A 17,088-nucleotide genomic window follows, 5' to 3' on the forward strand; every position below is an offset into this window, starting at 1 on the left:
TGGATAGCTATGGTCCAACAAAATGAAGAATAATTAACGTACCTACAGAATTATTAATTAGAACGAACGGTCATTTACCATTAAATTCTTAATCATGTTTTTATATGGGGAAGAAGGAAACGGAATGTAAACAATTCCTGAGGTGCGTACCACGCAGATATTCTAGGTCAACGGGAAGAATTTCCAGTGAATGTGCGCCTGCGCAGGTATGGAAAAGTACCTTTGACATAAATATACCTTATTCGGTTACTTGACGTTTTTATTTGGCAAGGGACTGTATTTGTAAGGAATCTTAATATGTATCTTAACGTAATTTTCAACATTTTATCACCTCGCGTCACTTGGGCAGTCGTGTTTTTATGATTGTTTATGTTGAAATTTATTTGTCGGAAAAGAAATCCTGGATTTAAATGGCTGAACCAAAAAACCGATATACCTAGATATGAGACTAATACAAATAAATATACCTATACGGGACAAATTACACAGATTCAGTTAGCATCGAAGTAAGCTCGAGACTTGTGTTACGAAATACTAACTCAAAGATACTATATTTTATAATAAATACATACATACATACATACATATGATCACGTCTATATCCCTTGCGGGGTAGACAGAGCCAACAGTCTTGAAAAGACTGAATGGCCACGTTCAGCTATTTGGCCCAATGATAGAACCGAGATTCAAATAGTGACAGGTTGCTAGCCCATCGCCTAAAAGAGGAATCCTAAGTTTATAAGCCTATCCCTTAGTCGCCTTTTACGACATCCATGGGAAAGAGATGGAGTGGTCCTATTCTTTTTTGTAATAGTGCCGGGAACCACACGGCACATAATAATAAATACTTATATAGATAAACATCCAGGCCAATCAGAAAAAGTTCTTTTCTCATCATGCCCTGGCCGGGATTCGAACCCGGGACCTCAGATGTCACAGACAAGTGTACTACCGCTGCACCACAGAGGCAGTCAATACACATTTGTCATTACTCATCATACAAGTGATGAGTAATGACAAATGTGTATTCACAACTGTACTGGGCGACATATGTAATTCCTGAACGGAGTGTCTAGTGGGTCAGACACAATAAAAACACCAGATTTCCAAATAATCTAGTCATTTTTTTTATTAATTTGTCAGTTTTGTTCGTCTAAATGTCAAGTCAGAGAGTGTCTGTCCATAAAGGCTAAACGTCCGCAACAATTCCTAAAGTCCACTTTTCATTAAAGTGTAATTTTATTCTATTAACTAAACACTTGGTTTTCATACTCATATAAAAGAAAACCAATTCAGAACTGTTTTCCATCCGATAAAGTTTAGATACAAATATTAGAAACAAAATATTGGTCTTTATATATTGAACTACGACCACAAATGCGAAATTACCTGCAGTTCGGAACCCAACTAGAACCCAACAATCCAACTAAGAATTGTGTGATTAGAAGTGTTAAACTTTCTTTGTTTATCGCTGTTTAGTGGTTAGGTTTTAACCGCTAGTTATTCTAAGTGACAATAAGATCTCCGTGTAGTTTCCGGTAATGTCGTGTGGTTTCCGGAACTATGAAATAGGACCTTTCCATATCTTTCCCATGGATGTCATAGAACGCGACTAAGGGTTAGGTTTATAAACTTAGGATTCCTCTTGTAGGCGATGGGCTAGCAACCTGTCACTATTTAAATCTTCATTTCATCATTAGGACATAGAGTAAAAAGTGACCGTGATATAGATGTAACAATGAGATTTCACGGTGTTTAATAATGAGCTTCTTACCCCTTGAACCCTTGAAAATTTGTGTTATTTTTTAATCCTCCTTGTAGCGATAAAGCTTGTAGCTAGCGAGCGACGGAAACCTTAAAATTATATGTATCTCTATTGTAATAAATTTTCCTAAATCTTTACAAACAACATATACGTAGGTAGATTCATAAAGTTTTAGCGGACCCCTAGCTATAAAGTCGATTATGAGCGAGACAATTACGATGAAAAAAAAATATGAAAAGAACTTTATGACATACATACTTATTATCTTGGTGTAAAACGGTCAAAAAATATTATTTACAGGCATCAAGATAAAATAAAGGTAATAATAAAATAAAATCTTTAGTAAAAGAGAATTAAAAATGCTTAGGTTTATTTGAAACAATAAAAGGTAAGTTTACAAATACAACACTATATTTACAAAAACTACTCAAAATAAATCATTTACAGAATAGAAAATAAAAATGAGCGTTAACTATGAATCTGAAACTAAAATTCTGTTTATCAAAACATTGAAAGTAAACGTGTAACAACTACAGACTGATATTTCAAATCTCATTTATTTACATAATTTCCACGCTAAAGACAAAAAGATAAGTTCATTTACAAAAATTACTTTTTGACGACTTCAAAGTTTACTTACTTACAAACTGTCTCAATTACAAAATATCTTATTTCAAAATTCTTACCTACCAGAGGCCTGTGTTACAAATTTAAGTGATAAATTTTTTTTTCTACATTTTCCTTCTTCTTAATTCTACCTACTTCTTAATTATTTGTCTCAAAATATTCTTTCTTATTGCTTTTTACAGAACAAAAAAATAAGTAGATACTTAATTCATCTCATATGAATCTTTCGTTCCACAATTTTCGTTTCTTCAGTGTATTTATGTACAAATCACGATTACCACTTAAGTTTTCTGCTTAACTTAAAGATTGACTATAAAATGCATAAGCATTATGTCCGTCAATTGTGCCTTTACATTTTATCCGTACAATGATATTAAAAAGTCTTAAAGCAATCTGGAGGCTCGGAAGTTAGATTCACGTAATGCACTGCGATCATATATCTAACCCTGGGTCGCATATCTATAGGATAGTATATAATAAACGTATTGACATGCGCCTGATGTAGAAAGTTCTCTTTTTACGAAGCTACATATATTTGGCTACGACTTTCATTGATCTAAAATTAAAACGTACAATTTGGGTATTGAAAAAAAGAATCAATATAAGATTTAACCAAACCAATCAAGTGGCATTATAATGAATAGAAAACGTTAAAAACCATAAAAAAATTAGAAAAGATCCAAAACAAAGATCGAAAAATTATCTATAATTAATTCCTGATTCGTAAACAGCTATGTTGTCAGATTAAAAGGAATTTTCAATTACTTGAAATTTTTTTGTAACAGGGTCCGCTTTTTATTTTCCTAGAACATTCAGATGATCAAATAAATGTTGTAAGCAGCGAGCCATAATTAAACACGATGCCTTACACTTTCTTTATATACATCACAATTCACAATCCTGGGTATATTTTTTGCTTCTTATCTTTACCATATCTTATGTCTACGATCATTTCTTCTTTTTTTTATATTTTAATGCCACATTTACGGCATGATCCACTTGACCGTCAGACGTTGCTAGAACCAAATAGAGGTCAACATTGGTTCACGGCGGAGCCGCAGCAACGTTGTTTGGTATTACTTCTGACGTATCATCACCAGCTTCTGCTTCGTTCTCCTTGGGCACTAGATCTTCAGGTTCGTCTCTCATCAGAGCCCTGTACTTCTTCGCTATTATCTCCCAGTCTACAACGTTTACTATTCTCGTCGTGTTGTTGAAGCTCAACTGAGAACCCAGAGGGCTAAGGTGCACGACGGACAGTCGAGTTGAATCTATAAGAAGATTTAAATTGTATTATTTACAAATTTAAGACCACTTAAAATATGTTTTTGGATAAAAAAGTTTATGATACACACGTTCATTAATATATTTTTTGTCTTTATAATACAAATAGGTATCTAAGGATGAATTAACTTTACTTCTAGATGTACCAATTTTAAGTTTACTTTTAATATTATCGTAAGCATGTTAAAGTTAAGCAGTAACAAAGAAAATTTGCTTTATATACCTTTAGGAACAACCTGGCCTCTTTTGACTTTGGAGAGCCATTTAGCCCCAGCTTTGGAACGCGCGCTCATCTGGTCCCCTCTTTGGAGCCCTATCATGTGCACTAAGCTCGGTCGCTTCTTCTTGTTCATTCGGTCCTGGAAGGAAGAGAAAAAAACCGGTTTTGATGATTTTTATCTTATTTTAGAAGTTGATACTTGATACGAGTAACACGGTTGTATTTACTAGAATTATATAAGACAAAGTCAATGTGTCAATTCTAGAATTCTGCTGTGGTTCTTCTTAATGGTTCTTCAACATTTTTCACTTGAGATACTATTGGGCTACTTGGTTTTACTAGAGATGATTAAGAGAATGTTGGATGATTTAACCAAACATCGGTAATGTTTAGAATATGGATAATTACGTATGTCGATAAGATCTTACGTGGATCTATGATGATGACAGTATAAGTTACTAAAAATACTTCAATACTTACTTTGCACTTGGCAATAATCCACATGAGCCAAGTCGTGACCAAGTTAAGGGGCGCGGGCGCAGTATTAGTCCGATGCATGTTTCTGATCAATTTGGACAAGCCATATTTCCATTCTATATCAGATTGAGCCTGAAATATTTATATGCACTTTGTACTGAATATTCTGATAGTAATAAGGACCATGCCAAACCAAACGGTGTTTGAAAATGTTCCAGTTTAGGTATTTCTCGTTATTTTACTGGGAAAATTAGGTACAAAGAAAGGTTGTACTTGGTACGATACGTACGATATTTATAAGTAACAAAAGTATGTTATTATTATTAAAATTTTTAACGCACTTAATTCTTCCAGTAATTTATTTCACACTAAGTATTATTTGTTATTTACAAAATGTTTTATGTATTTTAGTAGTTCTTAAGAGTAGCGGCCTAGTGATATTAAATCATCTGAATACATGTCCTCGTATTTATTTACACTTTGCTTATTATTCAGCTGTACAGTCGACATATTTCAATTATTCAATATTTTTTCCCAAACTGATTATTTAATTTAGCATTTAACAATTTAGTAGTAAGTGCAAAAAATTAAGCATATTACTTTATATACACACACATGGTATTCAAATCTAGGAGAAGTAACTAACTACTATTAATAATACTTAAAAACATCCACACGTGAAAATTATGTTGAAAAAACCAAACGTCAGCAACCTCAACAAAGTTGCCAACGGATTATAATTTTTTTTTTATAAAATGAAAAATCACACATCAATAGATTTATTTATGTCATGACATATTTATAGTTTGCTGGTGATTATAATGCAGGCGACGTACAAACTTTACGATACCAGTTCGTCAATTTACCTGGATCCTCTGGTACGTGTCTGACATCATAGCAATGAGCAGATTGATCAGAACCACCACAGACACCAGCATGTACGTCCCGAACACGACCTTGAACAAGTACTGGGTCCACTGCGGTTGTAAGTTATCGTCGCGATGTATCCTCGTCTGGTCCGTAGTCGTCTGACCGAACACCGCGAAGAATAGCAGCTCGAACGACATGGGCGGAAGCATCGTCACTGCAAACAAATGTTTATGTGACCACATGTAGTTACCTGGATGCGTTGATAAGTATCCGACATCATCGCAATGAGGAGCGTAACGAGCACCACGTTCGACATCAGCAAGTATGCCCCGAAGACGAACTTGAACAGGTTCTGTGTCCAGGCGGGCCGTACGTTGGAGATGTAGTTCAGGTCAGACAACGTGATCTGGCCGAAAAGGGCGAAGAACAATTTCTCGAACGCCTCGAACGAAGACAACGACGCTAGAAGACAACACGCAAATGGACCAGGTTCTTTTTGAACATTAGTCGACATCAATTGGGTAAGAGTAGATTACAGAGTTAGTTTATGAACTTTTAAATTTTTGATCATCTCTATGCTTAAATTATTCAGCTTTTATCTGTAATGTACCCGTTACTCCACTACATCATCTATCGAGACATCGACAGCGTGGGCGCGACAGTGGCGTCACATCGACGACAAACAGCCAAATATTTGGAAACATAAAGTGGGCACCTCAAGACACCACATGCGCAAATGAAACTTGCTCTACCAATGCGTGATGTCTGCCACTCATTCCACTAAAACTAGGGTTTGTGTTGCGCAATGCATGTTCTGTGTCAGTCATACCTGTAACATTATGCCTTTCATAAGCGTCAGAGAACCGAAAGTGAAGCAGAAGATGCATTGTGTGAACATATCAGACAATCTAACCATAGACTCTATCACACCGCCATTGATGATTTACAACAAGCATTCATCAAAGACGGTTAGTATGTATGTGAGAAGTATATATTGTATAGTACAGAGACCTATCACATTCCACAATTATAGTGTTTCAGCAGTCACATTCTAAGTCTATACAACGAATTATATCCAACGATGATAACATTCTCGATGCGGCGGAGAATATTCAAGCCTGCAAGCGGATGCATGATCATTAACTTAACTGGAAATTAAAAGTAAACAAACAAAACAAGCACATCGAGATCAAATGAAATCATCGTAGTTATGAGTGATATTTATAAAAATCTCCATAAATCTTCACTCTCAAAGTCGGACTTACGTCCTGTAGGCCCTTGCTTCCTCCTGTACCACTCCAAGTTCGTGGTATTTGATGAGATATCAGAACTTTGCCGTTTTGTCCCTTGGTTATTATCTATCAGTATAATAAGTATTGAGTTAAATAAATACATATATCGTATTAGAATATAAGATAAGAGATAGTGACATAGTAAGTTAGGAAGAAAGATGTGATGTGTTTGAAAAATAAGAAATTAAAACGAACGTTAAAGAACTTACCGTCGGAGAAAAGTTTCCTTCTCATTTGTTTTGCATGAGTTATATCTGCTGGTTTCTCTATATTTCTGAATGGCTGGTTAAGAGCCACAATATGCATTGAAAATCCAAATACGAATATAGCTAAGACTGCAAGGAACCTACCTAAGTCTTTCATTAGATCCCCGATAATAATTGCCCAAGGCCCAAATAGATGATGGAAAGACAGAAAGTCTAATATTTGGACACAAGCTAGTAAAAAAGATAATGCAAAACATTGATTTCTACAATACATAAGAGTGGGCCAGTATTTGGACATAACGCTAATCCATCCGATGACGTGAGTGGCGACTCCTATCATTCCGAGTAACAACACGGCCATTTTGATCCAGCCAAGGCCTGATTTATCACTTGGGTTTGTGAGTTCAAAAAGTAAAAGACCACTCAACCAAATGAGTAATACCCATTCATACCACCTCGGTACTAACGTATCTCTAAATATTGAATTATAAATAGGCATTATGGCTACTAGAGCTAACAGTATCATGAGGTAAATATGAGACGTTAGATAAGACATGAACTTAATTATTGGAACCTTATTATATTTATGGCCTAATGGAAGAGAAAACACCAACCAAACTGGTGGACAAATTATGAATGCGACAAAGAGGAACATGATTTTGATGCCCGACCATTTGAGACTCCCTCTCCAGAGTTCCTGCAACAAACCACAAAGAATGAAAATTAGATCAAACAACAATTAGCGTCGTTACAGTAACAACTGAAGTTACCTAGTTTTTACCTGAAGATATCTCTGGACGACAGTATGGGCTATAACTTCTTTCTGTTCATTTTCAATTAAAACGTCTAAGAATTCAACATTCCTATTATCAGTTGCGGTGAGTATATGACCAGCTGAGTCGGCTCCAGCCGCTAATGCTAACAATTCAGTGGCCATGGATTCACATTGTTTACCCGCTGCTATAAGATCTTTGGCACGCTCCTTTTCCTATAAAGGATCACAAAGCAAGAGTTGAATTATTAATGACAACATCCATATAAAGGACGGATATACGCAAATGAAAAAAAATCTTCATTCATATTTATTAATCTTACCTTAGTAGATAAATTGATGTATATATTCGAGAGTTTCGCTGCGGTATCTACGGGTGCTGGAGATACCAAAACAAATTCCTCAATAGGAATATTATTGTGGTTTTTCGAGCACACCATTAGATTATACACAAATCGTTTGTCATCCATAAGTGACTGAGTATCGTGTTCCTTGTGCAGTAAATACTCAAGAACGTCGTTATGATTTTCTGAAGCAGCGAACCAAATAGGTGCACAATTCAAATTAGTTTCACTTTTTGGTGATGCTCCAGATTCGCACAATAGTTTTACAACATTTAAATACCCGGCTTTAGACGCGCAATGTAACGGGGTCCATCCATTCTTATCGGTTGCGTTTATTTCTGCCCCTTGTCCAAGTAAAACTTCCACCATTTGGTAGTGACCATGCGTAGATGCGATATGGAGACCAGTTTTTCCGTGCCTATCTGTACTTTGTAATAGTTCTGCAGATCTACTCAATAATAAACCAACTATAGACATGTGTCCACCAAAGCAGGCCAGGTGTAGTGGATTGAAACCCTGAAATATAATTGTGGTGAGTTATTTTAGTGATATTATATCTTTTTCGTATTTTTTTTAAGAAATGTACAACTTATACAAGTTTTTATAACATGAAACTTACATTTTCATTGGTAGCTGCATCAACCTGTACCCCAGAAGAATTAAGTAACAAGCGTACGACATTTTCATTGCCGTTGTATGCCGCCAAATGTAAGGGTGTTAAACCAGATTCTGAGCCAACTACGGGCACAAGAGACACGCCTGTTGGAGCTTCAGATTTTACTGTTCCAGGCACGTGGGATAACAGCTCACGTACTGTTTCTATAACAGATAATACAATTGGTATTAGTAAAACATAATTATATATAGTTATACAACCTTCAATTTCACTGTTGAAAGAGATAGTTTATATAACTCTGATAATTTTAATTTTTGTTCAATAATTTTATTTAAAACATCAAGGATATCATATCTTACTATGACATACAGATATACATAATCTTACTATGACTAGGTAAGGTTGAAATAACCCAATTGTGTTTTGATTGAAAGTTTACAGTTAAAAAAAATATGCTAACCTGCTTGTCCATAATAAGCAGCTATGTGCAAAGGAGTAAGACCTAACTTTTTGCTAGAAATGCGAAGTGTATTTGTAGATCGCATCACATCCAATACATTCGTATGTCCGTGTTCTGCCGCAAGATGAACAGCCGTGAGTCCGGCTTTGTTCTCATCGGTACAGGATGCGCCTGCTCTCACTAGCACTCTAACTACATCTGCATGACCGCCTTCTGCTGCCAGTTGTAAAGGAGTAGAATCATTCAATTTGTTCCGAGCGGATATGACACCAGTTCTGTCGAATTTCATCAATTCCTCTATCACTTTCACGGAACCCTGCATGGCAGCTATATGTGCACAAGTGTTTCCATCTCTAGTCGTAGCCATAACCAAATTAGGATGCTGCTGTAGAAATAACTGGACGACTTCAGAATAATTATTTTGCGCGGCCGCATGTATAGGTTTTTGACCTAATTCATCTGTGGCGTCAATATTAGCACCTAGTTCGAGTAATAGTTTGCAAACTTCGATTTGTCCACTGGCTGCTGATAAGTGCAATGGAGTTTGTTTTTTCAAAGTAAGAACATCTATCATTGCGTTATGATCTCTTATTAAAAATTTAACCAAATGCGTGTATCCATTCATAGCAGCTAAATGTAGAGCAGTTCTGCCGTTTCTCGCTTTGGAATTGATGAAAGCTTTATTTGTCAGTAATGCATCGCAAACCTGCAGGTATCCGTGCTCGGCAGCCAAGTGTAACGCTGATCTTCCTTCTACATCAAACACGTCTACCCTAGCATGATTTGTAAGTAGTGTGTTTACAAGTTCCATGTGTCCTCTGTGACAAGCAATAAGAAGTGGCGTCCAACCAATGGAGTTTTGTTTATTAAGCGCTCTCCCTACATCAGCGGAAGACATATGCGTTATCATTTCAGTCATCACGTCATTATTACCCGCTATAGCACAAAAGTGGAATGCCGTTTCGTGGTTATGTTTCGTAATTAACGTCACATCTGCTCCGTTTTCTATTAAGCATTTGACAACTTGTTTATCAGCTGATGCTATTTTGACTTCTTCTGATGTGATTTTACACGCATAATGTAAAGCGCTGGCACCATCCTCATCAACCGCATCAATGTATGAAGTTGAAACACTTTCTCCTTTGTGATCTTTGACAAACTCAATTAAATGCCTCACGACGTCAGGTTTGCAACCGCGACATGCTAAGTGAAGTGGCGTTTCTCCAGTCTGAAAGTAAAATAAAATGTTGTAGTAAATTTTAATTTATGTTGTCTTGTCATAACCGTAGATAAGTCTTAGGCAAAATACAACTTAAGTAGTTTGATAAAAACGAAAATATCGGCAAATATGGTAAGATGTAGTCCCTGCCTACCCCTCCGGGAAAAAAGCGTGAGTTTATGTATGTATATGGTAATTTTACCTTTGTTTTCCTCAATGGATCCCCTCCATCGTCTAAAAGCAGCGTGAGAGTGGCGAGATTCCCGAACTTAGCGGCCACGTGGACGGGAGTCATACCATCCTCAGTTGCTTTGTTTGGTCCAGCACCTGACTTCAACAACATTAGAGCACATTTGTCACCTGAAATAGAGATATGACCATACAGATAATCATAAAGGCTTGTCCAAGATGTGGGACAAACTTGATGTCTACATTAAAGTATTATGAAAACCATTAAAATTTATCAACTGCAATGCTTTATTAACAAGAAATATCGCCAGATATTCTAGATACCTACATAAGAAAATTTCATAAAATTACAAGATTAATTTCATGAAATATATGTATACTATTCAGCTCATAAGAGAGTCTAGAAAAGTTTAATCTTTTTGATGGATCCTTTACAATTAAACAAAACTATATATGAACAACAATACTGTTAACCATTTGATTACACCTTGATTACCTACACAAACACAAAAAAAAACCGCCTTTTTAAAAATGAAGGTAAAACTACTTTCTCAAACCGAATTCTGTCATGGTTATCTATCGATTTTGTAAATAAAATCCTAACAGTTTTACAAAGGGTTCATATTGCGTATCTTCAGGTCATACCATCAGGAATCCTGGCTGCGATGTGCAGAGGCGTCTCCCTCTGCTTGCCCCCTCGTATGTGGACGTCAGCTCCGTAACCCAGCAGCGTCTCCACCACCGCCGGCTTGCATGACTCCACCGCTATGTGGAGAGCTGTGTAGTTATCCTGGTCGGACAAGAATTGCCGTCTTTTAGTGGTCAAGATATCAGACAGATAAATTAGACACTGCATTGAATAACGAAGTAAGATAGGTAGGCATCGGTATTAATTTGTCTACTCTATCAAGTGTCTCTCTTCGAGACATATTTTTCTAAGCAAAAGTATAAAAAGTTAAAGAAAATATCTCCGTTCAGCAGGACCAGATTTTGATCATTGTTTTTTACATATATACATACATAAAATCACGCCTCTTTCCCGGAGGGGTAGGCAGAGACTACCTCTTTCCACTTGCCACGATCTCTGCATACTTCCTTCGCTTCATCCACATTTATAACTCTCTTCATTGTATTTTAATTCAATTTATTTGAATTGTTAAGTAGATGATGTTTGAATTGTAGAGGCTTACGTAAGTGAAGGGTCAAATGCTCATAAAGAAGAAGAAACTTACATTAGTGGTGACGTCCACACTCTCTCCTTTCTGTAGCAGTGTGTTGATGATGCCCACGTGGCCGTATCGCGCGGCGGTGTGGATGCTGCGGGCTCCATCCTGCAGACATTTTTTTGATTAGATTAATAATTATATTATGTGCCGTGTGGTTCCCGGCACCAATACAAAAAAGAATAGGACCACTCCATCTCTTTCCCATGGATTTCGTAAAAGGCGACTAAGGGGTAGGCTTATAAACTTGGGATTCTTCTTTTAAGGCTATGGGCTAGCAACCTGTCACTATTTGAATCTCAATTCTATCTTAAAGCCAAATAGCTGAACGTGGCCTATCAGTCTTAACAAGACTTGTGGCTCTGTCTACTAGCTGAACGTGGCCATTCAGTCTTTTCAAGACTTTTGGCTCTGTCTACCCCGCAAGGGATATAGACGTGACCATATGTATGTATGTATATTAATTATGATTTTATTGCTGTTTCGATGGTAAAGATAGGTGCATGGTGCTTTAGCTCAATATGTGGTAAGGGGCTGGCTAGATCAAAGAATGTGATCGTCTGTTTAATTTATTACCAGAAACGAGAAAAACCACGGTAAAGAGTCGCATATAACATTAACTTAACATACCTATCGTTCTAACGTATTAAAACAACATATGGAATTCTCGCCTCATTTATAAGGCTTCAGTAGGTACATAAAAGTTTCATTTCCGTTGTTACAAGGCCGCGCCGGCCAGCGGACTCCATTAAACAAATGCACGGGTAAAACTAAATCTGCCATTGTGACCTTGGCCTAATCACGGATTTAAGCTCCTTAATATGGAAAAACTATTTAAAAGAATATTTTCGTTTGAATCCACTCTTTCAGAAATACTAAGGTAGAATAGAATACAAGGGTTTACAAAAGGTGTAAAAACAAAACATATTTCCTCCTGGTCAGCCATGAATTATAGCATGCAAATTATTATAAAATTATACACAAGTCACTTAAATCAATTAATTAATTCTTAATAAAATGATGAAAATCCTACTTCCTACTACTATTATAAAGGCGAAAGTTTGTATGGATGTATGGATGTTTGTTACTCTTTCACGCAAAAACTACTGAACCGATTACCATGAAATTTGGTATGTAGGTAGCTGAAGACCCAGAATAACACATAGGCTACTTTTTATCCCAGAGTTCCCGCGGGATTGATAGGGTTTCCATGCGGACGAAGTCGCGGGCGGCCTCTAGTGTATTTATAATAGGTAAAATTTGGTAAATGCTTGAAGAGGTAATGCAAGACCAAACTAGTTTTCATCAATTAACAAAAGTAATGAGCAAGGACCCATTGTCTTACTTCCTTAATTTATGAATCACAATTTTGTGCCGCCCCTAAATTCTCAGAAATTTAGGTAATGGCTTGCTCATAATTTTGTTACCAATTTCATTTCCATGGTGAGTCGTATCGTGATGTTGAAAAGGTCCGCATTTCTGCACAGAGTTTGCGTCGAAAAAATTGATGTTCTTGATAAACTTACCTTGTTAGGCATATGAAGATACACCCCCTTCTTGAACAACATCATGGCGCAGTCGGCATGGCCGTTCAGGGAGGCTATGTGCATCAATGTGCTGCCATCTTTAGTACGCTCGAATATCGAGGCTTTGAACTTGTCTGCTAACAGTTCGATGATGGCTGCATGACCGTTCTCTGCGGCCAAGTGCATGGGAGTTCGGTCTGGAAATACAGGAGAGAAATACGTTGTAGAGCAGGGGTTAAATAGCTATAAAAAATCTATAGAAATTATTTAAAAGGCAACGAGAATACGATCCATGTTTCTCGATGTTTATTGTTTTTATTGGCATACTCGTATTCGGCTAAAAGTTATAATCATCCCTGCTACCTCAACCACGGTGGAAATGTTGTTTGACCAAAATATCAGCTTTCTATCCTAGGAAGTTTTTGTATTGCCAGCCACTAAAACATTTCTACCTTCCTTGTCAGCGATAGTAACAGGGATAACCCTGACGTCGAAGAAGACTAGACGAGAGGTTTTTCTTCCATCCATTCATCTTTATTTACATTATCAGCAATAACACCATTAGCTCTGGTGCGCTAAGATTACTTAAATGGTTCGTCTTCTCTCCCGTATAATGCTGTCTCACCGGAACTATTAAAACATGTGAATAAAGCGCTGCCTAATCTATGAAACCCTGGTGCCGTGTGGTTCCCGGCACCAATAGAAAAAAGGACCACTCCATTTCTCTCCCATGAGAGTCTTAAAAGGCGACTAAGGGGAAGGCTTATAATCTTGGGATTCTTCTTTGGCGATGGGCTAGCAACCTGTCACTATTTGAATCTCAATTCTATCTTAAAGCCAAATAGCTGAACGTGGCCTATCAGTCTTTACAAGACTGTTGGCTCTGTCTACCCCGCAAGGGATATAAACGTGATTATATGTATGTATGTATGTAATCTATGAAAATTAAAACCATTTCGTTAATATCGATATAATTACTTGGTCTTGTTCACAAAGATGCGTATAAATAGATGCCTTCATATTACCTTCGTTATCAGCAATAGCAGCATTAGCCCTGACGCCGTAGAAGTACTTGACGAGGGGCTCGTCTCCCTCGGCGGCGGCGATGTGTAGCGCGGTCTGGCCGGCGCCGTTGACCGCGTCCACGGCAGCGCCGTAGTCGACGAGAATACGGGCCATGTCCACGTCTCGTCTCCGAGCGGCGAGGTGGAGGGCTGTGTCGCCGGCTGGTGTGGAGGCCTGTTAGGTTTCAATCATTATAAGTTATTAATAGTGTGTGATGTCAGTTAGTGCCGTGTGGTTCCCGGCACCAATAAAGAAAAGAATAGGACCACTCCATCTCTTTCCCATGGATGTCGTAAAAAGGCGACTAAGGGATAGGCTTACAAACTTGAGATTCTTATTCTATTCGAATCTTAATTCTATCCAAAAGCCAAATAGCTGAACGTGGCCTATCAGTCCGCTCAAGACTGTTGGCTCTGTCTACCCCGCAAGGGATACAGACGTGATTATATGTATGTATGTATGTGATGTCAGTTACCAGTTGAATTTTAGTAACGCATCGCGGAGCGAAATGATTTATATGTCAAACTAAATTTATTTTTCATTGGAACGCTCTTCAACTTTGTGGAAGCATATTTTTTTTTATTAATCCTTATACTGGTATCCTTGGCCTGGTAATAATTAGAACTTATGAATTTTCAGGAGGAAAAACGAAGCAAGTAAAAATTTGGTTGATTAATACTTCCCGATAAATCAAAATACAGATGCAATTCTATAAACTCCGTGCGAATTCAATTAAGTTTAGGTGTCGAATTATTATTATTCGTATGAAAATTTCGATGCTCGTTAACACATAGTGCAAAAATATTTTCCTTTAAATTTATTATTTAAAACCACACTTTCGGAAACAACTATACTTATAATAATCTACAACACTTCACACATCTAATTAAATGTAACTAATTCTTACAATAAATGCTTACCCTTTCAACTGAAATCTAATTAAAGGATAAAAGGAAATAAAATGATATTTGATGATCGTTACATTTTGTATTAACGGTTTCAGATTATTCCGTGAAGATGTGCATCAAACCATACACAATACTTACATAAAGTACGCGCGTGCCAAAACGCCATCTCGTTACTTCGCTGCGGCTACAAACGGTAGCATCTGTGTGCTAATATAGATGTGATTTAATCTAAATTATAAAGCATACATAATACATGAATACTAGGATCTGTAAAGTGTATAAATGCATTACTTTGCTTTGCAACTTTCACCTAACAGTTGAACAATGCAACAATAATAAACGTAACGTAATATGGTTAACTTAATATGATATACCTGTGTTTCAAATTGTAAAGTGTGATAATTGTAATAGGTGTAAACCGTTTTTGTCACAATAAATAAATAAAAAAAAAATATATATATATATTTAATCATGCGTGCCTCATATATGTCCCTATCTTAGGATATCCTTTCTTTTCGAATATATTTACGTGTACTTATATACGTTTGCGTCTATTCTTTCTATAAAAAACCCCTTAAAATTTACTAGCGGCAATAATGCAATACGGTAGGTGTCAATGCTATTTGATGAGTCCATATAGTTTATGTGATTCTTATGTATACTATACAGAACGTAATTATTAATCAAAGCAAATAGTCACAAATAAACAAAAATAATAACGAACTATACTAAGTTTACAGTACAAATAGTACAACATTAGATGAATTAAAGGCAGGTGAAAATATAAATAAGTATGTTTAAAAGAAATACCTTGAGTTGTTCTGCGGTTTGAGCGCTGAGCAGCTCGCGAACCATGCTCTGGTTGCCGGCCTCCACCGCCAGCAGCAGCGGGATCTTCCCCCTCTGCAACACCAGGTCGCGAATTAACTTTTTCCACTCCTTCTGTTTCGCTCGCTCTTTATTCAACTCTATGAAACTCAGTTCCAGTTTCTGCAAATCTTTAGGCTGCAGAGTCGAAGGCGGGGTGCGGATACCAGAGCCGAAACTCACATTGGCGCTCCGAGGAGCATCCCGTCCGTTGTCGGACATGGCGGAGGTCGAAGGCCTACTCACGTATCAGGTCCGCCTGGCACGGACTCCATGCGGAGTCTAACAAACACCCCGCGCCGGCTGCGGCATGCCACTGCACGAAACCCTCCTAACTGTGACACCACAGATAATACTTTTGCACTGCAATCTTCGCAGTCATTCGCCAAAATGTTAAATCGATGGACTGTCGTGCTTCACGCTGAATTCCAATGCGACCATATTGAAAACTTTAGCTCACGATGAGACAATACGTACATGCTCCTCCATTGGAGTAACTAAACAAAATCGTCCTGGAGTGACATAGCGCGAGCGCCTAGCTCTAGTGACGAAGGACCGACTGAGACTTTGTGTATTAAAATTACTAATTTTGAATTTCGCCGCTGACGTTATAAATAATATACCGCAAGTGATTTGCATTGTAAATTCGCGTTATGACGTTTACTTCGCGAGTAAAGCTCGTCGGATAATTAGCTAGTTTCTATTCGCGGGGTCTCCACCCCCAACTATAGGAATGGCCAAAATGGCGAGCTGGCTGATTAGCGGAGGCGATTCGACAATTAATATTAGCTAGTTGGTAATATGCGTGCTACGTCACGTCTTGAGTCGTGAAGTTTTATTAACTTCTATTAGTCGCATGGCTTGATAGGCTTTTGTTTACAGCGTTGGAGTGTTTCGGGGGTAGTTCCGACGGCGGGTGGCGGTGCCAGGCGAGCCTGCACGCGATGCCGCCGTGACCACGATGCATCCCTCTATCCCCGACTACTTACCGTTACAAATCGGAACTCTATTCATTTCAATTTAAAGCCTGAATTTGATGAATTCACGCGAAATCTGAAACTATGCGCAATTCTCTGTTTTACAATTTAAATTCGGTTTTACATTTGGGTTGCCAGATTTGACAAGCCGATGTGAATGCTTAAAGCATAGCATTCTGAT

The 17,088-nt window shown here is 37.5% G+C and overlaps 1 protein-coding gene across 1 annotated transcript in view; it reads right to left on the reverse strand.

Moving 5' to 3' along the window:
* Positions 1-2,237: 2,237 nt before the first annotated feature.
* Positions 2,238-17,088, reverse strand: part of LOC106130907 (serine/threonine-protein phosphatase 6 regulatory ankyrin repeat subunit B) — a 37,714-nt gene continuing 22,863 nt past the window's right edge. The window contains exons 5-19 of the mRNA XM_060947637.1: positions 15,874-15,966; positions 14,116-14,329; positions 13,091-13,287; positions 11,574-11,672; positions 10,987-11,131; positions 10,355-10,512; positions 8,934-10,161; positions 8,477-8,676; positions 7,837-8,373; positions 7,523-7,729; positions 6,745-7,438; positions 5,240-5,457; positions 4,377-4,505; positions 3,900-4,035; positions 2,238-3,663 (exon numbers count right to left, since the gene is read on the reverse strand). Coding sequence (XP_060803620.1) covers positions 3,437-3,663; positions 3,900-4,035; positions 4,377-4,505; positions 5,240-5,457; positions 6,745-7,438; positions 7,523-7,729; positions 7,837-8,373; positions 8,477-8,676; positions 8,934-10,161; positions 10,355-10,512; positions 10,987-11,131; positions 11,574-11,672; positions 13,091-13,287; positions 14,116-14,329; positions 15,874-15,966 — 4,482 coding nt within the window. The 3' untranslated portion in view covers positions 2,238-3,436. The remainder of the gene's footprint in view (positions 3,664-3,899; positions 4,036-4,376; positions 4,506-5,239; positions 5,458-6,744; positions 7,439-7,522; positions 7,730-7,836; positions 8,374-8,476; positions 8,677-8,933; positions 10,162-10,354; positions 10,513-10,986; positions 11,132-11,573; positions 11,673-13,090; positions 13,288-14,115; positions 14,330-15,873; positions 15,967-17,088) is intronic.

Source organism: Amyelois transitella, chromosome 14 (genome assembly GCF_032362555.1).
Source record: "Amyelois transitella isolate CPQ chromosome 14, ilAmyTran1.1, whole genome shotgun sequence".
Taxonomy (NCBI): domain Eukaryota; kingdom Metazoa; phylum Arthropoda; class Insecta; order Lepidoptera; family Pyralidae; genus Amyelois; species Amyelois transitella.